Source organism: Mobula birostris, chromosome X (genome assembly GCF_030028105.1).
Source record: "Mobula birostris isolate sMobBir1 chromosome X, sMobBir1.hap1, whole genome shotgun sequence".
NCBI classification, from domain to species: Eukaryota; Metazoa; Chordata; class Chondrichthyes; order Myliobatiformes; family Myliobatidae; genus Mobula; species Mobula birostris.
This window is the reverse complement of record NC_092402.1, coordinates 60034981-60059683: the sequence shown is the minus strand read 5'-3', so window position 1 is coordinate 60059683 and position 24703 is coordinate 60034981. Positions and strand designations below refer to the sequence as shown.

Genomic DNA, 24703 nt, shown 5'->3' with positions numbered 1-24703 from the left:
GGACTCTGACTGGGCCACTCAAGGACATCGATTTCCTTCATTTGAAGCCTCCTCCATTGTTGCTCTGCAGAGTGCTTTTGGTCGTCGTCGTGCTGAAAGACGAACTTCCTCCACAGTTTAAGCTTTCTGACAGAGGCTAGCAGGTTTTTGTCCAGGATCTCTCTGTATTTAGCAGCATTCATCTTCCAATCAATCCTAACCAGATTTCCAGTCCCTGCTGCTATAAAGCATCCCCATAGCGTGATGCTACCTCCACCATACTTTACAGTAGGAGGTGGTGTTACCTGGCTGATGTGCAGTATTAGAATCTCAGTGGGATGCAAAAGTTTCGGCACCCCTAGTCAAAATTTCTGTTACTGTGAATAGCTAAGCAAGTAAAAGATGAACTGATTTCCAAAAGGCATAAAGTTAAAGATGACATGTTTCTTTAATATTTTAAGCAAGATTACTTTACAGTTTCAAAATAACAAAAAAGGAAAAGGGCCCGAAGCAAAAGTTTGGGCACCCTGCATGGTCAGTACTTAGTAACACCCCCTTTGGCAAGTATCACAGCTTGTAAACGCTTTTTGTAGCCAGCTAAAAGTCTTTCAATTCTTGTTTGGGGGATTTTTGCCCAGTCTTCCTTGCAAAAGGCTTCTAGTTCTGTGAGATTCTTGGGCCATCTTGCATGCACTGCTGTTGCTTAAAATATTGAAAAGAATGTTTCATCTTTTTAACTGTATGACTTTTGGAGATCAGTTCATCTTCTACTCACCTAACTATTCACAGTAACAGAAATTTTGACCGGGGTGTCCAAACTTTTGCATGCCACTGTATAATACACGTACCATTTAGCATTGAGGCCAAAAAGTTGCACTTCCATAAATACCCTCTTTGTGCAAGGCCTTAGAGATTGTGGAGCCATAAACTTCATCTCCAGTTAGAGCCACTGACTTCTACAGCTCATTCAGGGTGACTATTGGCATCACAGTAGCCTCTCTTACAAGTGCCATTCTTCTCTGGCAACCAAGTCTAAAGGGACAGCCTGGCATAGGCAGTGTAGCTGTGGTTTCATATTTTTTCCACTTTTTCACAATGGACTGCATTGAGCTCTGAAGTATGTTCAGTGCCTTTGAGATAGTCTTGTATCCTTCCCCAGATTTGTGCTTCTCTATTATTTCCTTGAATGCTCTTTTATTTTCATTTTGGTTTGGTCTGTTGAAAATCTACCATTCTGTTGGACCTTACAGAGAGAGGGCATATTTATTTAGGTCATCTTCCAATTTTCTACATCGACAAATTGGGTGAGTTAGTACGGTGATATATAGTATCACACCTGAGGAAAATTAGCATAGTAATTACAAAGGGGATGAATTCTTCTCCAGCCTCAACTTTGGTTTTTAATTTTTAGTAAATTGTTAACAGGTTTTGGAATTTTTCTTTTGATTTGACATGATGCACAATTAGATTAGCTCAAAAAATTCTACTTCAATATATTTTAAATTTAGAAAATGAGACTGCAAAATGTAAAAATAGATGTGGGAGCTAAATAATTTTTCAAGGCGCTACATATTAATAGCAAAAGGATAGCAAGGGACAAAATTGGTCCTCTGGAAGATCAGAATGGTTATGTGTGGAGCTGAAAGAGATGGGGGAGATCTTAATTGGATTTTTTTGCATTTGTATTTACTCAGGAGATGGAGACAGAGTCTATAGAAGTGAGGCAAAGTGGCAGCAAGTTCATGAACCCTATACAGCTTACAGAGGAGGAGGTGTTTGCTATCCTGAGGCAAATTAGTGTGGATAAATCGCTAGGGCCTGACAAGGTGTTCCCTCGGACCCTGTGGGAGGCTGGTGCAGAAATTACAGGGGCCCTAGCAGAGATATTTAAAACATCCTTGGCCACAAGTAAGGTGCTGGAGGATTGGAGGATAGCTAATGATGTTCCGTTGTTTAAAAAAAGGCTCTAAGAATAAGCCAGGAAATTATAGAACCTGACATTGAAGTGGGCAATTTACTAGAAGGTATTCTAAGGGACCAGATACGAGTATTTGGATAGACAGACTGATTAAGGATAGTCAGCATGGTAGGTTGAGTCTAACCAATCTTATAGAGTTTTTCAAGGAGGTTACCAGGAAAGTGGATGTTGTCTACATTGACTTTAGCAAGGTATTTGACAAGGTCCTGTGTGGGAGGTTGGTCAAGAGGGTTCAGTCGCTCAGCATTCAAGATACCATAGTAAATTGGATTAGACGTTCACTTTGCGGTAAAAGCCAGAGAGTGATAGTATATGCTTTCCTCTTTGACTGGAGATCTTTGATTAGTGGTATGCTGCAGGCATTGGGTCTGTTGTTTGTCATCTATATCAATGATCTGGATGATAATGTGGTTAACTGGATCCACAAATTTGCAGATGACACCAAGATTGGAGGTTTTGGACAGTGTTGTAGACTATCAAAGTTTGCAGTGGGATCTGGACCACCTGGAAATATGGGCTGGAAAATGGCAGGTGGAACTTAATGCGGACAAGTATGAGGTTTTGCACTTTGGGAGGACCAACCAGTGTAGGTCTTAGACGGTGAGCGGTAGTGGACTGAGGAGCGCACTAGAACAGAGGGATCTGGGAATACAGATCTATAATTCCTTGAAAGTGGCGTCACAGGTAGTTAAAGTCGTAATGAAAGCTTTTGGCACATTGGCCTTCATAAATCAATATATTGGGATGTTATGTTGAAATTGTTTAAGATTTTGGTGAGGCCTAATTTCACCTACTTACAGGAAAAATATCAATAAGATTGAAAGGGTGGAGAGAAAATTTATAAAGATGTTGCCAGGACTTGACCTAAGTTGTAGGGAAAGGTTGAGACTTTATTCCCAGAACATAGAAGATCGAGGGAAGATTTGATAGAAGTATACAAAATTATGAGGGGAATAGATGGGGTAAATGTAACCAGGCTCTTTCCACTGAGGTTGGCTACAACTAGGAGTCATGGGTTAAGGGTGAAAGATGAAATGTTTAAGGGGAACATGAGGGGGAACTTCTTCACTCAGAGGGTTGTGAGAGTGTGGAACAAGCAAGTGATGGATACAGGTTTGATATCAACATTTTAGAGAAATTTGGATGGGAGGGACATGGAGGGCTATGATCCGGGTGCAGGTCGATGGGACTAGGCAGATTAATAGTTGGGCACAGACTCAGTGGGTCAAAGGGCCTGTTTCTGTGCTGTAGTGTTCTATGACAGGGATCCCCAACCTTTTGCGCACCACGGACCAGTTTAATATTGACAATATTCTTGCGGACCTCGCGTGCGTTCAAGTTCAACAGTGGGCGTTTCGGAATGAGGAAAGGTGCAGCTGACTCATATCAGATCATATTGCCAAATCATATCGTTTCCTCACAGCCCGGTAGCACATGCTCGCGGTCCGGTGGTTGGGGATCACTGTTCTATGACACTATGGCTCTAGGTATGTCTTTCAAGGGACTGCATAGACCATGATGCACGAATAGATTAATGTTCAAGCCACTCAACCGTTATTCAAACCTGAGCCAACAGACAAAGCTCCAAATTTCAGATATCTGGTCCCTGCAGTCTGAACTGGTTTCTTCACTGTTGGTGCTCTGCTCAAAATGAAAAGTGTGAATAACAAGGGGACTGGAGCAAAATATCTCTGTTCCTGCAGAAAAGAGAAGAGTTTTCATGTATCTTTGCTCCCGTAGAACAGTGGCCAGCTCACATCTAATTTGTCTTCACAGGCAGAAGAGCAGTCTGCTGACGTGCTAAATCTGTGTCTAAGGAACAGGAAGCTGCTTGCTTGTAGAATCCCTTCACCCCTGCAGAAATGCAAGCTGCATATGGGTACATCCCTCTGTCCACGAAGTGCATCTTGCTGCTCAGTGAGAACAGCAATCTGCTCATATGTAGCATCTCTGCCCAATGAAGACCATGTTGCTTCCTAGAGGCATTTTGCTGACAAGTATCAAGTTATTCTTATCTAGCAGAGATCAGACCCCCTTGCTGGATCAAGGCAAGATTGCTAAGAAGCTGCTAGACCATGTGGACTTTGTCTGTGCCTCCATAGCATCTGTCATCTGAACCAATGGATATTGTTTATTGGGATTATTACTGAGCTCTTGCAAAGAAGTATGATTGGATCTCAAAGTGCAGATCAAGGTTCTGGTTCAACACAACTTCCTGCAAGATCATGGTGACTGCCTACTCTATCCTACTTGACATCTGCAGTCAGCCAGACAGCCTGATAATGCACTCGTCAACTTTGTTTGCATCCAGAAACTTTGGCATAAAGAGATCCAATTGTGGTCTTTGCTCAACTCCTCTGAAATAACTCATCTCTGTAGCAAATTCCCGCCACCTGGTTCCAGACCTAGCACACTATTGCCCACTATATTTCCCTGTGACGCATATCCCGCTAAACTATTCTGCTAATCCCTCACAATGCCACTCTCAGAGGCACAATGATTAACTTTTAACATCATTGTTATCGTCATTGTCATAATTTTCCCCCTTTCCCTTCACCCTCATTTCACTCCACTCTTCCATGCTTTTCTCATTCATGATATTTTGGGAGGAGGAGCAAGAACCTCTGTTAATGCCCTGCAAAGACAAAACACAAGATAGCTACACTTGAAACTACATTCATATCCCCTTTAGTGATGCACAGCACAAATGGTAATGACATGAAAATAGATTAAATCAAAGGGAATGCTGACCTCTGTGGTCCCTCTTTGACTGAAACTTGAACTGCCAGTCCAGTTGGATACCTTTATTGGACATGCATTATTTTTGGATGTAATCCAGCATGCTCCCATCTACATAGAATAAGTTGAAATAAGAATACATCGAACTTTGTAGTTGATCACTGATTCACTTCTGTATCCAATCCCACCCTCCCGCAGGCACTGGAGATGTACAAGGATGATTGGAACAAAGTCTCAGAGCATGTGGGTAGTCGCACACAGGATGAATGCATCTTGCACTTCTTGCGTTTGCCCATAGAGGATCCCTACCTTGAAGACTCCGAGGCCTCCCTAGGTCCATTGGCTTATCAGCCAATTCCATTCAGCCAGTCTGGTAATCCCGTAATGAGCACTGTGGCATTCCTGGCATCGGTTGTTGACCCTCGGGTTGCATCAGCAGCTGCAAAGTCTGCATTAGGTGAGATGATTTTAATTCTAAGTACCAGTTTGAAAATTGAGTTGGGTCAGGAACCTCAGGTATTTATGGACACAGCAGTACTGTTCAATGTATATACTGTATACAGAGGATATAGAGAGGACCGTACTGATTAGAATATATCCCATGGAACGCATACAGAAGAATTAGAATTGGGGCTGTATTGATCTTCATATATACTGGAGAATTACGATTATACATAGAGTTGCTGGCACTGAAATGTATTTAGTAATGTTTTAGGTATTTTAAGTCAGCTTATGCTGATTGGAGCATATGGAGGAATTTTAGATATTGTAGGTTGGGCTGTATTGAAAGTAATGTTGACAAATATCTGTGAAAAGATCTGTACCAGTCATCGGGTGTTGGTATCAGTGATGTGTGTTCCTCATATTTTGTACCTCGGATTGGTATCACAACATGACTATTCTAGGTTTCAGGGACTCTGTGAAACATTTTGAGTTTTATATCTCCAGTTGGACCTGGACTTTGATATTGCAATACTTGAAATTTGTGTTTGTGAGGAAGATAAACTAATGTCTTGATGCAGATACAGTGGTAAATTTCCTTTGAGGAAGGAAATCTGCCATCCTTGTCCAGGCTTGAGGAGGTGTGATTTCAGACCCATTGGTGTGGTCAATTCTCATTTATTTCAGGGAGCAGTTAGGGATAAGCAATAGATGCTGGCCTCACCTCCAACATTCACATCTCAGAACGATAAAAAGCACAAATGATAGCTGTGAGAAAATACCCAGGAGGGAGAAATACAAATTGCCATGATTGGACAATAAAACGAGATCAACTGAGAGAAGATTCCCAAATGTTAATAAGGGAGAGCAAAATAATGGGCTAAAATTTAAAGCGAAAGCCTTTTTTTCTCATTTGTGTGTAGGATTAGGGTACCGTTGATTGGGTCAGTATCTTATTTCAGGCCTTAACTGTGTTAGGTAGGTAGTGCTGAGTCAACCATAAGAATTCACTGTAGTCCTTGTGATGAAGATACTTCCACGGTGCCCTTTGGTAAGCATACAGTCTGCTCCCAAGACTTTATTGTTTTCCATTTAAGATATGGCCTTTTCAATTTGTTGTCAGTCAGGGTGGTGGTGAGACTGGACCAGACTAGTTGCTGACAGGTGCAGTCAAGTGCACTTGTGTCACAGTTGAAGGGGTCTTTGAAATGTTTTTTCCAGTGATCACTGACCTCTCAGTCCTTGATAAGTTCCACTCTGTTCTTGGTTCTCAGGGCCTTGAGTGTTTTGGCCTAAGGTAATTGGTCTTCCCTGCATTGAAAAACTTGCACAAGCCATGGCTCTCAATGCAATTGACGATCATCCTAGTAGAGAACCTCAGAGTTTCTTCATGGGTGCCAATTACAGTAGACTTCAGCACCGTTCAGATTGTGAGTCAACAGGTTGCCTGTGAGGTGTTATCTAAGAAGAGCCATTTTTGTGGGTTCCATGAGATCTTTGACCAAATGGGATTTTCTTCCCTGGAAGTTGAAAGTAAATCCCAATATTAGAACAGAAGTTAGCATTTTTGTTCAAAATAATTTTAAGTTCTCTTCAATCTTGGGACAATGAAGGGTAATTTTTTAATAGGGTCTTTCTCATTTTCCTGAACCATTCAGTATACAATTTCATGACTGTATAAGCACCTCTATTAAAATAGGGCATGGGGTATTTATGTCGATAAGCACTTCTCCCATTTTAATTATTGGAGCTTGCTTTGCAGAAGAGTTCTCTAAGATGAAGGAGGAGGTCCCCTCTGCTCTTGTAGAAGCCCATGTAAAGAAAGTAGAAGATGCTGCTAAAGTTACTGGGAAGGCAGATCCAACCTATGGTCTGGAGAGCAGTGGAATTGCAGGAACTACCCCAGATGAACCAGAGAGGTTGGGTGAGTACATATAAGAATTATCAGGGAGGTTAACTGTAGTCATGTGCATTACTGAAAGGGTGTTGCATTCTCTGTGAAGAAACAATACCTGGTATAAGAAATAAAACAGAAAAAGCAGAAAACCTCAGCAGGTCGGGCAGAATACTTCTACAAGAGTTACCTGGTTTAAAGCTTGCAATTCCATACACAATGTTATACAGTCCAGTTCATCCCTCATTTTGAGAGTAGGTGCTATGTATGAAAATACACCATCATAATGTTCATGAAAAATTTTAAAGTGTGCTCATACATATGTAAGAAACCCAACAGTCAAATTGCATCTCCTACAGACAGCAGCATGATAATGATCAGGAAATCTGTTTTTTGAACTATTGACTGAAAGATAACGTGGTCCAATGCACGAGATGACACCTACAATAACATAGCACTTCCTCAGTCCTGTGTGAGAGTGGTTTGTGCACAAGTCTCTGGAGTTGAATACAGAATATTCTGACTTGGGTGAGAGTCCAACCAACTGGCCATGTGATAATCTTCACTTGCATTAAATACTTCAGTTAAGAAATGCATCTCAGACCACTGGAAGAAATATTGATGCCGTGTTGCTGTGTTTTTTAAAAACTCAAGCAATCTTGTATTGTGTTTTAGGCAGATTTCAAATTATTTACTGTGACTTTATTTTACTTGTGCTTCAGAGGAAGGCAATGAGGAAGCTAAGTCAGATGCTCAACCATCAGAAGATAAGAAAGAATCAAAGGTAATGTTGCTGTCATTCTCTTTATTTTGCTGCTTCATTTTCTCTCCCACTACTGTGCATTATGCTCTCTATTTTATCACCAAAGTACTGATTTTACCATCTTTTTGTCGTTGGTTGGGAGATAAGACTGCTGGGAATTTAATTTCACACACAGTTCCAATTGTTAGCTTCAAATTTCAAATAGAGCAGATGTACCATTGGGTATTTATTTGCCTTACTTCTGTAAATATTATTTCATCCTCAACTTGAAAGAGCAGATCTTATGCAGCTTATTTCACAACAACCAGCCTATGGATGTGAGTGTTAATCAGTAGTTTTGTGCTTCCACCTACTGGGATAGATGGTCACTATACTGATTTAATAGGAGAAGCTTTTATCTGCTCTGGAATAGTTCTGGAGAGGATTAGGGTAGCAAACTTCTTCGCAGTGGAGAAGGCTTTTGGCATTGTTCGAAATTTAATTTAGCATTTTATCTCAATGGGGAAACTACATTGTCTGGTGCAGTACTATGCCACAAATACCATAATATTTAATCATTTATGAGCTGATAATATGGACTAGGATTGCACCTAAATTCTCATTTCAAATTTCCAAGTGTGTGCAGACATCAAATAGGATCAGGCACTATTATTACCTGGAACTTGCAAGACCTGGATTATTCTACAAAAGAGTGGAAGAAATGGGGAAGAAGAATAATTGTCAACCAAAAATAAAGTCATTCCATTTATTCTTTTCACACCATCAATCCCACCCCACGATAAAAATGTGTTTCTACCTTTTCTTTAATGTCAATGTCAATAGAAATGACTTTCATATTTTGTAATCCAAGAAACATATTTCAAGAAATTGCAACTTCAGAGTTGTTTTCAGTGCCATACATTGCGTTATTGTTCCTGCAGTCCCAAACTGCCACAGTGGAATCTATTCCAGTTTTCCCTGTTAAATTTTCCAATATCTGGTAATCATGTTGCTGATTTGTTCCCAGGACAACAAGGAAATAACAGAAGATGAAAGTAAGGAGAAACAACCTGACTCTTCCAAAAAGGAGGAAGAAAAGGGAAAAGAATGTGAACCAGAGAAAGAAAATGAACAAGCTGAGGTAGAAGTAGGTAGGTTATTGTTCAACAACTGCCTTTTGTCACATGGACCTGAAACTTGCCCGCTTCTACTTGGTCCTTAAATGTATTTGTCTTTAAAGTTCATGTCTCCTTTGCTTTCTTTATTTGGATCCCTCCATTCAGGTTTCTGACCCTGCCATGTGAAATGATTCTAATTAACATCATCACTGGTGTTCTAAGTGTTTGTAACTGAGCTAATCTATCCCTCCTTGTCCTTTTTGATCCATCTCTATCTTTTGACATGGATGACCTCACCATCCATCTCCAGCATCTCTCCTCTATCTGGATGAGATTTCACTCATCTGGTTCTCATCTGCCCAGCTGTAGCCAGAGAATCATTTGTAAATGTTTCTTCCCCCGCATTGATACCTTTGCTATCCCCAAGGATTTTCCTTGTACCCACAGGAAACACACTTCTTATTAACATGCTAGCCCTTTACTGTATCAACTGATAATATAGCACTAGCTTTCACAAGTATATTTACAACATGCAACCCTACCTCACAACATGTCTAGACCTCTCCACTGTCCTTAAATGGTCAGCCTGCTTGTCTGACATTCCATACTGGATGAGCAGAATTTTCTTCCAAATAAATATTGGAAAAGCTTAATCGCAACTTTCTTTAGTCATCATAGCCACTGTTTGCTAGTCATCAACTCCATCTGTCTCACTGGCATCGGTCAAAAGCTGAAATAGACTGTTGGCAGCTTACAAGCTTGCTGAATTGGCAAATATCACCAAGTGAAGTTCAACATTGATAAATGTAGGGTAGTGCATTTAAGAAGGTGCATGTCCAGGTGGAGTATAGGAATAAAGGGATCTTATTATCCAAACACCAGTCACTAAAAGCTGTACCCAAGTTAACAAGTCCATTAAGAAAAAGGTAAAGCAAGCCCCCAGTGTTTCCTTCTAGAGGGATAGAATTGAAAAATGGCTAAGTTATGCTAAACTTGTATTGAACCTTGGTCAGACCTTACTCTTAGAGATCTGCATACAGTTGTGGTTGCCATGTTATAAAAGATATATAAAGGCACTGGAGAGGTTGCAAAGAAGATTTACAAAGGTCTACATTATCAGGAAAGGATGACCAGTCTGGGTTTCTCTTCTCTTGAGAGAAGACAGCTGAGGGGTGACCAAACAAGTTTGTAGAATTGTGAAGGGTTTTGCTGTGGATGTTTCCACTTGTGAGGAAGAACATGACTAAGGTGATCAATATAAGAGAGTCACCAAGTAATCCAATAAAAAAATTTGCAAGAAATGAGTGGCAAGCAGGTGAAACCCATTCCCACACTGAGTAGTTGAACTGAATGGTTTAGGTGCCTGTATGGGCAGACTGGACAAGCACATGAGGGAGAAGGAAGTAGAGATAGATTTAGAATCAGAATCAGGTTTAATATCACTGGCATTCGTTGTGAAATTTGTTGTTTTGCGGCAACAGTACATTGCAATACATAATAAAAAAAAATTAAATTAACTTACAATAAGATGTATGTATTTTTATATGTGCATGTACACACACACATACGCTTGTGAACCTTGTCAATTTTCTCTGTTTTTGCATAAGTATGACTTAAAATGTGATCAGATTTTCACGTAAGTCCTAAAACTAGATAAAGAAAACCCAATTAATAAATAACATGAGAAAAGTTATACTTGTTCATTTATTTATTGAGAAAAATGATCCAATATTGCATATATTTGTTGGAACAATTATGTGAACCTTTGCTGTCAGTAACCGATGTGACCCCCTTGTACAGCAATAACTTCAACCAAACATTTCTGGTAACTGTTGATCAGTCTTGCACATCAGCTTGGAGAAATTTTAGGTCATTCCTCCTTACAAAACTGCTTCAACTCTGGGATGTTAGTGGGCTTCCTTGCATGAGCTGCTTGTTTCAGGTCCTTCCACAATATTTCTATAGGATTAAGGTTAGGACTTTGACTCAGCCATTCCAAAACACTTCATATTTTTAAACCACAAACAAGAGAAAATCTGCAGATGCTGGAAATCCGAGCAACACACACAAAATGCTGGAGGAACTCAGCAAGCCAGGCAGCATCTAGGAAAAGAGTACAGTCAGTGTTTCGGGCCAAAATCCTTTGGCAGGACTTTGGCCTGAAACACCAACTGTACTCTTTTCCTAGATGCTGTCTGACCTGCTGAGTTTCTCCAGCATTTTGTGTGTACCTCTTAAACCATTCTGTTGTTGATTTACTCTTGTCTTTCAGATCATTGTCTTGTTGCATTATCCAACTTCTATTAAGCTTCAGGTGATGGACTGCTATCCTGACATTCTGCTGTAAGGGGTCTTGATACAATTTTGAATTAATTGTTCCCTCAACGATTGCAAACTGGCCAGGCTGTGTGGCAGCAAAGCAGCCCCAAACCATGATGCTCCTTCCATCATGCTTCACAGTTGGGATGAGGTTTTGATGTTGGTTTGCAGTGCTCTTTTTCCTCCAAACATAGCAATGTGCATTTCTGCCAAAAAGTTCAACTTTTGTCTCATCTGTCCACAGATCATTGTCCCAGAAGTGTTGTAAAACATCCAGGTGGTCTTTTGCAACGTGCAGCAATGTTTTTTTTTTGGAGAACCACGGTGTCCTTCCATGAGCACCATTCTTGTTCTGTGTTTTTCTTATAGTGGACACATGAACAGAGACTTTAGCAAGTTCTAGAGATTTCTGCAGGTTTTATGCTGTTACCCTTGGGTTCTTTTTCACCTCCTTCAACATTGCGTGTTGTGCTCTTGATGTGATCTTTGCAGGGTGCTCACTCCAAGGGAGAGTTGCAATAATACTTTATTTCCTCCATTTGAAGACAATTTCTCTTGCTGTGGACTAATGAATACTCTGTCTTTAGAAATGCTTTGTAGCCTTTTCTAGCTTCACGCATCACTGCAGTTCTTCTAAGTCCTCTGAAAGTTGTTTTGATTGAGGCATGATGCACATGAACAGATCTATCTAGAGAAGAGCAGGCTCTGTCAGTAACCTGACTTTGTTTCTTTTTTATTGGGCAGGGCACCTCTACAAGCCACACTTCCAATCTCATCTCATTGATTGGAACACCTGACTCCAAATAGCTTTTGTAGAAGGCAATACCCCAGAGGTTCACATACTTTTTCCAACAAATACATGAAATATTGGACCACTTTTCTCAATAAATAAATGAACTAGTATAATGTTTTTGTGTTATTTATTTAACTGGGAATTGGGTTCTCTTCATCAGTTTTAGGACTTGTGTGAAGATCTGATCACATTTTGGGTCGGTCACACACACACACACACACACACACTATAACAGGTTTTCAGGTTCCTGTACCACATCCTTGATGATAGCAATGAGAAGAGGGCATATCCTGGGTGATGGGGGTCCTAATGATGGTGCTACCTTCTTGAGGCATTGCCTTTTGAAGGTGTCCTTAATGCTGGGGAGGCTAGTGTCCGTGATGTATCTGGCTGCAGCTTTTTCCAATTCTCTGCAGTGAACCCTCCATACCAGACGATGCTGTAACCAGTTAGAATGCTCTCTACGGTACACCTGTAGAAATTTGCAAGTCTTTGGTAACATACCACGTCTCCTCAAACTCCTCATGATACATAGTCATTGTCATGCCTTCTTTGTAGTTGCATCAATATGTTGGGCCCAGGATAGATCTTCAGAGATGCTGACACCCAGGAACTTGAAACTGCTCAACCTTTCCACTGCTGATCCCTCGATTGAGAACTGGTGTCTATTCTCCTGACTTCTTTCTAAAGTCCACAATCAGTTCTTTGGCCTTGCTGGCATTGAATGCAAGGTTGTTGTGACATCACTCAAGGAGCTGATCTATCTTACTCCTGTACACCACCTCGTTACCATCTGAATTTCTGCCAATAGTTGTGTCATTAGCAAGTTTGTAGATGGCATTTGAGCTCTGCCTTGCCATATAGTCATGGTTGTAGAGGAAGTAGACCAGAGGACTAAGCATGCATCCTTGAGGTGCACCAGTGTTGATTGTCAGCAAGGAGGAGATGTTATTTCCGATCTGGACTAACTGTGGTCTCCCGGTGAGGAAGTCAAGGATCCAGTTACAGAGGGAGATACAGAAGCCCAGGTTTTGGAGGTGGTTGATTAAAACTGAGGGTATGATTGTGTTGAATGCTGAGCTGTAATCAATAATCAGCAGCCTGATGTAGGTATTGCTATTGTTCAGGTGATCCAAGGCCGAGTGGAGAGCCAATGAGATTGCATCTGCTGTAGAACTATTGTGGCGATAGGCAAATTGCAGTGTGTCCAGGTTCTTGCTGAGGGAGGAGTTGCTTATGGCCATGACCACCTCTCAAAGCACTTCATCACAGTAGATGTGAGAGCATCTGGGTGATAGTTGCTGAGGCAGCTCACCCTGCATTTTTTAGGCACTGGTATGATTGTCACCCTCTTGAAGCAGGTGGGAACCCCCCAACTGCAGTAGTGAAAGATTGAAGATGTCCTTGAACACTCCCGCCAGTTGTTTGGCACAGAATTTGAATGACCTACTAGAAACACCATTAGGGCCTGATGCTTTGCGAGGGTTCACCCTCTTGAAAGATGTTCTGACATTAGCCTCCAAGAGATTTAAGTAGGGAAAGACAGTAGGAGGCTCAAGTAGAGCATAATTGTTGGGATGAACTGAGTGTGTTAGATAGTCTGCTTCAGTACCATATGTCCAATGCAAATTCTTTGTAACTCCAAGATGAGCTTGGTCATAGAGGTATGCCATTACTAAAGCTGCCTATTATCACCAACGTGACATAGCCTTGTTCTTGCCTCTACTCAACTCCTGCTGAAAGCTGCATCTGACTTTGGTTGCTCTGCATTTATGGCTGGGTTTCCTTTTCAGTGAAAATAGAGTTAAGGAGCAGGAGCTGGATCTCAGGGACAAAAAAAAAGTGATTGAAAACAAAGGAACTAAATAATAACACAATTGATTATTGGGGTACACCAATAGAATGTCTAAGGTTTAGTAATCTTTCTTTCCTTGTTAATTCTAGCAGACACAGAGAGGGAGAAAGAAAATAAGGAATTCCAGGATGATGGAGCAAAGAAGGATGGAGAATCAGAAACAGATAAGAAAACTAAGCTTGAACGGGATATTGGTGAAGGGAATTTGTCAACAGCAGCAGCTGCTGCACTGGCTGCAGCTGCAGTCAAAGCAAAGGTGAGCATCAGGTTGAGAAACAGGTTCATCAGCTCTATGAGGTTTCCAACACTGAATTTGCATAATATTGCTCTACTTGGAGTCCAGCATGTTTGTGGTGTGGTTGGTGTATAGTACAAAGGAATAGAAATTTGATGGCATAGCACAGCTTTTTTAAAAAACTGCATTTCCATGTTTGTGAGCTATTTTGATCATAATATTATAGTGTATCTCAAACTAATGTTGAATCTCACAATACACAAGGCAAAAGTAAGCAGCAGTGATACCCTCATGGAATGCTGATTTACACTTGCCCTACCACATTGGCATGTATATAAAGATTGGGAGGCACACAAGAAATCTAGACTAAGTTTCCACTATTTAAAACCATCCCTAATTCCTTTCTGATTGTTATTAGTTACTAATCATAGGATTTCAGACTTTGAGTGTCATTAGAATGATGAAGGTGCCTAAATTTTTGCTTAAGTATAAATGATTTAGTAGTTGTCCCACCAAGTCTCATGGTAGTGTCACGATTAGCGTAATGCTATTGCAGCGTCAACAAACTGGGTTCAATTCTGTCACGGTCAGGAGTTTTTATGTTCTCCTGTGACCACATGGGTTTCCTCCCACATTCTAAAGACATATGGTTAATTGGTCACATGAGTGTAATTGGGCAGTACTGGCTCATTGGGCCGGAAAGGTCTGTTACCATGCACTCATGAAAAAAGCGTTGTCATTGATGTTGCTCAAATCCATGCATGAATTTCATGTGCAAAATGCATAAGAACATATTTGTGTAACTGTTCTGTAGTCCTGTTACTAGACTGCCAATCCAGAGAGCCAGACTAATTATCCAGATACTTCAGTTTAAATGCCACTAAAGCAGTCAGGGAATTGAAATTGAATTACTTGATCAAATAAAAATTTAATACTAGTTACAGTGACCATGAAGCTTGGATTATTTGTTTTTCTTTCAGGTTATCAAGGTCTGGAGTATTTTGCTTCTGGTTTGTAATAGCTACCTCGCTGTTCATTTTAATTTTCTGTTTTTTGCCCCTGTAATGTTGATAGTTGGAATTCAACAACATTGAATATCAAGGAAGATGACTTGTTAGAAGTCAGTTTTACTCGCAGCTTAAATGGTATAGGTGTTGCTTTTAATGTATCTGCCTGAATCTAAACATTGTCCAGTCTTGGTGTGTGCAGGGATGGGCTGTTTATCAGGAACTTAAGGCAGTTATGTTTTTAGTATATTGCTGTGGGTCTAGCTTCATGTATAATGGTGCTCTTCTATTTTTTTCTTCTAACTTAATTTACAAATTACAATTCTGTGGTTGTTTTTAATACTAGCGTTATTAGTCTTGGGAACTACAGTAGCATATAGTTGAAAGGCTTGCATTTTTATGGAATATGCAAGTCCTCTCAAAGCAGACAGCCACTCATTATTTTAAAATGAATCCAATATGCCTAGTTTTAAATAAATATCTGTTTGGTAGTTTACCAAACTCCATCTACACAAGTGGAAGGTTATGTGTAACAATTAAACCCTTTTCTTTCTTTTTAAATCTTTTTATTAATTTTCCAAAATTATGAACAGAATAACAATATTGATACAGAGAGATTGGAATTATCTTATTATTGATAAACATGTACAAAAAAGACTTCAAATAATACAGGTGTAATAGACTTCCAAACTCTTAATATAGTTAATCATAAAGAAAAAAGAAAAAAAAATGCAAAGAAAAACCCCCCCAAAAAAATAAAACTAAATACTAAACCCAAAAAGAAAGCAAACAGAACAAAACAAGGCTGGACCAATATCCTTAAACGAATACATTCAATAATGTTGTCAACTCCGCTCCCCTATTTGTATATTTTAAGTTAATAAGGATTCAGAAAAGGTCAAGATACTTCATATGGAAATGTTGAATAAATGGCTTCCAAGTCTATTCAAATTTAACCGAAGGATCAAAAATGACACTTCTAATTTTTTCTAAATTTAAACATGATATAGTTTGGGAAAACCATTGAAATGTAGTAGGAGGGTTGGTCTCCTTCCAATTCAATAAAATGGATCTTCTGGCCATTAAAGTAACAAATGCGATCATCCGACAGGCTGAAGAGGATAAAGGTCTATGTTCCGTCATTGGCAAACCAAAAATTGCCGTAATAGGATGGGGTTGTAAGTCAAAATGCAAAACTGTTGGAAATAATATCAAAAATATCTTCCCAGGATTTTTCCAAAATAGGGCAGGACCAGAACATATGAGTCAAGGAAGCCACCTTGGAGTGACATCTATCACAAACAAGGGTTTATGTGGGAATAAAAACGAGCTAGTTTATCTTTAGACATATGGGCCCTATGCACTACCTTAAATTGTATTAGCGTTATGTTTGGCACATATAGAGGAAGAGCTAACTAATTGAAAATTTTTATACTATTTCTCTATAAGTAGGCGAAGTTGAAGTTCCTTTTCCCATTCATTTTTAATTTTATCAGATGTACCTGGTTGTAATTTCATAATTATATCATAAATAGTTGCTATTAATTCCTTCTGAAAGAGATTTAAACCTAACATTTTATCGGTGATATCAGTAGGGTGTGAAATCAGAAAGGTAGGCAGCGTGGTATTTAAAAAGGTTCTTATTTGTAAAATCTAAAAAAATGAGATCTGGGCAAATTATATTTATTAGATAACTGTTCAAAAGACATGAAACAGTTATTCAGAAATAAGTCACAGAAACATGTTATACCTTTCATTTTCCATATCAAAAAGGCTTGATCCATAACCGAGGGTTGAAAAAAAAATTAGGTATAATAGGGCTTGATAATATAAATTTGTTCAAACCAAAAAATTTATGAAATTTACTAAATTTGTAATTGGATTAACCATTTGTTTATTCAATTTAGATAATACAAAAGGAAGTGAAGTTCCTAAAATGGAAGCCAAAGAGAACCCTTGTACAAAGTACCCTTCCAGGTTTACCCATTATGGACTTGGAATTATATTCCAATCTTGTGTCCAAAATATTAAATATCGAATATTAATTGCCCAATAATAGAATCTTAGATTCAACAATGCTAAACCACCATCTTTCTTGGACTTCTGTAAATATTTTTTACTTAACCTGGGGTTTTTATTCTGCCATATATAGGAGGAAATTTTAGAATCAATAGTATCAAAACAAAGATTTAGGAATAAGAATAAAAGTTGGTATTGCTTGGAGTAGATATAAAAATTTAGGTAGAATAATCATTTTAATAGCATTGATTCGGCCAATCAGTGATAGAGAGACAATGGGGACCATTTAGTAATCAGTTGTTTAACCTGACTAATTAACGGTAAAAGATTGAGCTTGAATAAGTCCTTATGTCTCTTAGCAATTTTAACTCCCAAGTAAGTAAAATAGACAGTAATCACTCTAAATGGTGGTATAGGGAGGTATAAAATTCGTGAAAGGATTTATGTATCTCATCATGATCAACCATCAGAGTACCATCTTTTTTAAGAATCTTAACAATCTGGCGTTTAACCAAAGCCGATTTCAATTGATTAGCCAATAGTTTCCCAGTTTTATCATCATGTATATAGAATTGACTCTTAGTTTTAATTAATTGACTTCCAATTGAAGATGATAGTAACATACTGTGTTCCATTTGAAGTTCGACTCTCTCTTTGTAAAGCTCCTGATTAGGAGCTATAAAATATTTCTTGTTAATTTCTTTGATCTTGTCAACCAGTTTAAGTATTTCATTATTAGTTTGCCTTTTTAATCCAGCAGAATATGAAATAATTCGTCCACAGATATATGCTTTAAAAGTATCCCATCGTACCCCGCTGGAAATTCACTCCGTAAAATTTGTTGTAAAGAAAAAATTAATCTGTTCCTCAATAAAATTAACAAAGTCCGACTCCTGAAGGAAAATGGTATTAAATCGCTATTGTCTAGTACTAGAAGATGTATCCATTGACTTAATATATAGTTTCAACGGCGCATGATCAGATACAGCAATGGAGTCATATTTGCAGTCAATAACAAGTGGAATTAATCGAGAGTCAATAAGAAAATAATCAATTATTGAATAATGATATACATGTGATAAAAATGAGAACTCTTTCTTGTTGTGGTGTAAGAATCTCCAAATTTCTGAAATTCCAGAGTCAACCATAAAAGAGTTAATAAAAGTAGCGGATTTGTTTGGAAGTACTTGATTGGACATAGATCTATACATCAAAGGATTTAAACAACAGTTAAAATCTCCGCCCATAATCAACATATAATCATTTAAGTTAGGAAGGAATGTAAAGAGATTCTTAAAAAATTCAGGACAATCAACATTTGGGGTGTAAACATTAAGCATAACAACTTTTTTGTTAAATAACAAACCAGTAATTAACAAAAATCTACCATTCAGATCTGAAATAGTCTCATGATGCACAAATGAAATTGACGGATCTATAAAAATAGAAACGCCTTTTACTTTGGCCTGTGAATTTGAGTGGTACTGTTATTCCTTCCAAAACTTAAAAAACCGCTAATTATCCTCTTTCCAGACATGAGTTTCTTGTACAAAGATAATGTGAGCATTCATCCTATGGAATACTTTTAAAAATTTTCTTCCGTTTAATCGGGTGGTTTAAATCACTTGTATTCCAAGAAACCAAATTAATGATCTTATCCATAGTGCTGAAATCGAACATAAGGTATGTAAAGGGTTAACCAGAATACAAACTCATGACCCCAGAAGAGGAAAGAAGGTTCAAAGAGGAACCGGAAGTCACAATATTTCAGACATTTTAGTAGTTTCAAGTCAGCTCGTTTAAAGAAAAAATCTAAATTAAAAATAAGAACAAAAAATACCACCGCCCTCCTACAAAAACCCAGAAAAAAGCCAGAAAGTGGCCAATGCTAAATCTACTGCTAAATCTAACCCCGTCTTTCCAGAAGGCAACCCAAAAGAAATATGTTTATCGTAAAAAGCACCACCCATGGTCAAAAAAGTTTTTTAAAAAAGCAATTACTATAAATGTAAGGAAAAGATTACAACAATTACAAACACAAAGTAGTTACTTCTTACTCATATTTCAAAAAAAAGACCAAGCGCCAGTTCATATTATTAGCTTTTCGTATATAAATGATCAGAAATGATGCAAGAAGAAAATTCTGAGAAGGAGAAGGAAGCAATCCACCATCTTAAGATGTAATACTTCTCCAATAACGTTTCAAAAAAAAAAGGAAAATCAAACATTAAAACTGTTACTAAATTACTCTCAAAAGGAAAATATTAAAAGTGAAATATACAAAAATCACTAACAAAAAAAGAGTACTTTTGTTTAAAAATATGAAAAATACCTACACTACAGAATCAAGGCAAAATATAAAAATCTAAATCTGTAAGCTAGATGTTAGCTTTTTTTCAAAAAAAAGGAAATGAAAAACAGATTAACAAAAAGAAGAAAAACAGTGTGTTAATTAGTCCTCAGCAGAGGAAGACAAGTTGTCGAGAAAACTTTGAGCTTTGCCCGGAGTTTTAAACAAACGACGAGAATTATCCACCATAACAACTCACAAACAGGCTGGGAACAGCAACGCTAATTCGTAGCCCTTACGATAAAGTTCTGACATCTGCGATTTAAAAGCCATCAGTTCTTTCAATACTTCCTGGCTGAAATCTTCAACGATACGAAACTTAAAACTTTGAAATTCGATCATGCCTTTCCGCCGAGCAGCTCGTATCACTTGTTCCTTAACATGAATGTAATGAAACCGAACGATGACGGATCTCGGTTTAAATTGTTTAGAAAGTTTAGGGCGTAAAGTACGATGTGCGCGGTCTAGCAGTGTGGGTTCCTCCAAAATTTCTGGATCAAACACATCCATTAACAATTTTGAAAAGTATTTAGTAGGATCTCCAGTCTCAACGTCTTCAGGAAGTCCGATTATTTGCAGATTCTGTCGTCGAGAACGATTTTCAAGATGGATAATCTTTGCTTTATAACGCTCCAACTGCTGAGTTGTCGAAGTTAGGTTTTTTTCAAGAGATTCAATTTTTCGATCCATTTTGCGACCAGCTTCATCTAGTTCCGAGATTCTAATTTGTTGTTGATCAACTTTGCGTCTGAACGATTTAACGTCATCTTGAATAGTCTTCAAAACTTCTTCAAACACAGCAAATCTTTGGTTAAGTGTATTCTCTTGGAGTTTCATCATTATTTCAACAGTTAATGAAGTCTCCTTCGATACTTTCGGATTGCCATCTTTTTTTCTGTTCCCGCCGCAGTCCTTTCCGTTTTTAACTTCTCGTCCTCTGGTCAGCATTTTCAGTGAATTGAAATCGAAGTTCAAAGATATATTTGTAGTATAAACCCCTTAGTGTAGGTATAGATAAAGTAAATAAGGGTGGTTACAGGTAAAAGAGGTAAAGGGAATGGAGCGATGTCAAAGTGTAGCTCGCTCCATGAGCGCCTCCTGGAAAGTTTCAATTAAACCCTGATGGCATGATTTCAGTCTCCTTGTGCACATCCCATATTCAGTCCATGGTAAGAAATGGAAGTTACAGCATTTGAAGGTTGTTTTCCCAAATGAGAAACATTTATTTATTTCCACATTGTCTCATAAAGTAGGGAATCTGTCTAAAGTTCTAGCTTTAGGCCAATGACGATCCATAACTATATAGAGTCACATAGCATAGCATTGCTGAATTTTGCTTGTTTTTCCTTTCACCATTGAAAATGTAATTCTGAAACAACAAAATCATGTATATTTTTACAGCCACATCCACTTCAAACAATAACTAACTCGAGGCAAATGGCTGCCCTGTTCTTACTCTGCACAAATCACGATCCATATTTCAATCAGTACCCTCTTATCAATAAGGTGCTTTATTGTGAAATAGTAACTGCAATTCATATCATTAACAGCAAGATATCCCAGATCACTTTACATGAACCATATAAAGAACACATGACCATAAGCTTGGTCAAAGCGGTAAATTTTAAGGAGCATGAGAGGAAGAGAATTCCACACTTAGGACTTTGACAACTAAAGACACAGCCACTGATGGTGGGTCGATGGAAACCATGGCTGCAGTAGAGGCCAGAGTAGAAAGAATGTGGGGATCTCCAATGATTGTAGCACTGAAGTCCATGAAGAAATGTCAGTGAACACAAGCATTTTTTTTTCAGGCTGAGGGTGTTACTGGCTAACTGCATTTATTGCCCATCCCATGCTTGTTTGAGAAATTGATTTAGGGCCGTGTTGAATTGCTGTAGATATAATGGTAATAGTGCCCTTTATTTGCTGCTGGACAAGAAATATTTGTAACTGAAATCTGTTTCTTTTACAGCACCTTGCTGCAGTAGAGGAGCGGAAAATCAAATCATTAGTTGCTCTGCTTGTTGAAACGCAGATGAAAAAACTTGAAATCAAGCTCCGACATTTTGAAGAACTTGAGACCATAATGGACAGAGAGAGAGAGGCTGTAAGTAGCTGTACTGTGTTCTCACAGTCTGAGCAGTCCTTATGTTTGCTATGTTAATTGCACATGTGTCCAAAATATACTTGGATTAAATATTGCTTTCTTTGTTAAATCTAACAGTTGGAGTACCAAAGACAACAGCTTCTCTCTGATAGACAGGCCTTCCACATGGAGCAGCTGAAGTATGCTGAGATGAGGGCTCGGCAGCAGCACTTTCAACAAATGCACCAACAGCAGCAACAACAACATCAGCTCCCATCTGGCCCTCAGGCCAGCCAGCAGCCAGCTGTCATTCCTGCATCTGTACAGCCAGTGCCACCTGCTGCAGTTCAGCAAGGAGCTTTGAGCCAGGCTGCAGGAGATTCCATAGCACAATCCATTCCACAACAGCAGCAGACACCACCAACACAGCAACCACAGCAGCAGCAACAGCAGGCTCAACCTCCAGTTCTTACCCATGGTAAGTGAAAGAGATCTCAGAATCTCAGATTCAGATTTATTTATCACATGTACATCAAAACAGACAGTGAAATGTGTTGTTTGCGTTAACAGCCAGCACAACCTAAGGATGTGCGTGGGGCCACCCACGCCAACATAGCATGTCCACAATCTTCAGCAGAACAGCACAACTCAACAAAATGTAACAAAACAAAAATAGCATCAAAATTGTTGGTAGATTTTTTTTTTTGCTTTTACCAGTTTGGCTTTTGACTGTAGAGGTTATGGTGAAGGATGTCAGCGTTGTTTGCTGGAGGAGCCTAGACTACCAGAAATATTAGGCACCACTGAACATATATTTTCCAATGGTGCATCTCAGATCTAAGCACGGGGGCACAGGATCTATATCCCATTTGGGATAGTTAAAGGGGTAGAAGGCATAATGCACAAAACCCTTGTGGATTTCCAGTCGCAAATCAGAGTGGGCCCTGGTACAGTATTCCAGTGACAGATGAGGCAAGCTGCTTGAAAAGACTATCAGTTACAGTTTAAATCAGAACTTGCTACAATGTCACAGTCATATATTAGACAGAGGCCTTCTTCAGTGTCCCAGTCACATATTAGAATCAGAATCAAGTTTATTATCACTGACATACACTCAGTGGCCACTTTAATACAAATATCTAACCAACCAATCAAGTGGCAGCTACACTCAGTGCATAAAAGCATGCAGACATGGTCAAGTAGTTCTGTTGTTCAGACCAAACATCAGAATGAGGAAGAAATGTGATCTAAGTGACCTTGACTGTGAAATGATTGCTGGTGCCAGAGTATCTCAGAAACTGCTGTTCTGAGAATTTTCATGCACTACAGTCTCTAGAGTTTACAAAGAATGATGTGAAAAACAAAAAAAAACAGTGAGTGGCAGTTCTGTGGGCAAAAACGCCTTGTTAATAATGAGAGAGATGTAGCCTGGAGGACACAGCCTCAAGTTTTGAGGGAGTAGATTTAAGACGGAGATGAGAAACTGCTTTTCCCAGAGGGTGGTGAATCTGTGGAATTCTCTGCCCAATGAAGCAGTGGAGGCTACCTCAATAAATATACTTAAGACAAGGTTGGATAGATTTTTGCATAGTAGGGGAATTGAGGGTTATGGTGAAAAGGCAGGTAGGTGGGGATGAGCCCATGGCCAGATCAGCCATGACCTTATTGAATGGCCGAGCAGGTTCAACGGGCCAGATGGCCGACTCCTGCTCCTACTTCTTACGTAGAGGTCAAAGGAGAATGGCCAGACTGGTTCTACGCTGACAGAAAGACAACAGGGTAACTCAAATAACCACGTGTTACAACAGAGGTGTGCAGAAGAGCATCTCTGAATGCATAACATGTCGCACCTTGAAGTGGATGGGCTACAGCAGCAGAAGACCATGAACACACACTCAGTAGCCACTTTATTTGTACAGGAGGTATCTAATAAAGTGGCCAGTAAGTGTATGTTTTTTTTTGTGCAGCAGTACAATAAAATACATAAATATTATAAATTACAACTGGAATATATAAAAAAACAAGTAGTCCAAAAGGAGACACAAGTATTGAGGTAGTGTTAATGGGTTCATTGTCCATTCAGAAATTTTGATGGTGGAGGGGATGAAGCTATTCCTAAAATGCTGGGTGTACATCTTTAGGCTCCTGACCTCCTCAATGATGGTAGTATTGAGAAGAGGGCATGCCCTGGATAATGAGGGTCCTTGATGATGGATCAGCCTTCATGAGGCATTGCCTTTTGGAGGTGCCCTTGATGGTGGGGAGGCTAGTGCCCATGATAGACCTGAGTTTATAACCCTTTGCAGCTTCTTCCAATCCTGCACATTGGCATCTCCAAACCAGAAGGCAGTGCAGCCAGTCAGAATGCTCTCCACAGTACATCTCTAGAAATTTGCTAGTCATTGGTAACATACCAAAACTCCTCAAATTCCTAATGAAGTATAGCCACTGGCATGTCTTCTTCATAATTGCATCAATATATTGGGCCCAGGATAGATTATCAGAGATGTTGACACCCAGGAACTTAAAGCTGCTCACCCTTTCCACTGCTGACCCCTCAATGAGGACTGGTGTGTGTTCTCCTGACTTCACCCTCCTGAAGTCCACAGTCAATACCTTGGTTTTACTGATGTTGAGTACAAAGTTGTTGTTGCCACACCACTCAACCAGCTGATCTATCTCACTCCTGTATGTTCCTATACAGTCATTACTGTATGCCTAGCCACACAGTAATGATTGTAGAGAGAGTAGAACAGTGGGCTAACACACATCCTTGAGGTGGCTTGTGTTGATTGTCAACGAGGAAGAGATGTTATTTCTGATTCACACTAATTGTGGTTTCCAGGTGAGGAAGTCAAGGATCCCATTGCAGAGGGAGGTACTGGGGTCAGGTTTCAAAGTTTGCTGGGTAATACTAAGGGGGAACGATGGTGTTGAATGCTGAGCTGTAGTCAATAAGTAGCAATTTGATGTAGGTATTGCAGTTGTCCAGATGATCCAAGGCAGAGTGGAGAGCCAGTGAGATTGCATCTATTGTAGACCTATTGTGGCAATAGGCAAGTTGCAGTGTGTCCAGGTCTTTGCTTAGGCAGGAGTTAATTCTAGCCATGGCCAACCTCTCAAAGCACTTCATCACAGGAGGTGT

At 39.3% G+C, this 24703-nt stretch overlaps 1 protein-coding gene across 4 annotated transcripts in view; it reads left to right on the top strand.

Moving 5' to 3' along the window:
* LOC140191770 (SWI/SNF complex subunit SMARCC2-like) overlaps window positions 1–24703 on the top strand; it is a 127065-nt gene that overhangs the window by 92880 nt on the left and 9482 nt on the right. For 3 of the 4 annotated variants that reach the window (XM_072249495.1, XM_072249494.1, XM_072249492.1), the window contains exons 20-26: window positions 4895–5153; window positions 6900–7061; window positions 7754–7815; window positions 8801–8924; window positions 13948–14114; window positions 21445–21579; window positions 21697–22036. In XM_072249495.1, coding sequence (XP_072105596.1) covers window positions 4895–5153; window positions 6900–7061; window positions 7754–7815; window positions 8801–8924; window positions 13948–14114; window positions 21445–21579; window positions 21697–22036 — 1249 coding nt within the window. The remainder of the gene's footprint in view (window positions 1–4894; window positions 5154–6899; window positions 7062–7753; window positions 7816–8800; window positions 8925–13947; window positions 14115–21444; window positions 21580–21696; window positions 22037–24703) is intronic. The other variant, XM_072249493.1, reaches the window with a different exon arrangement.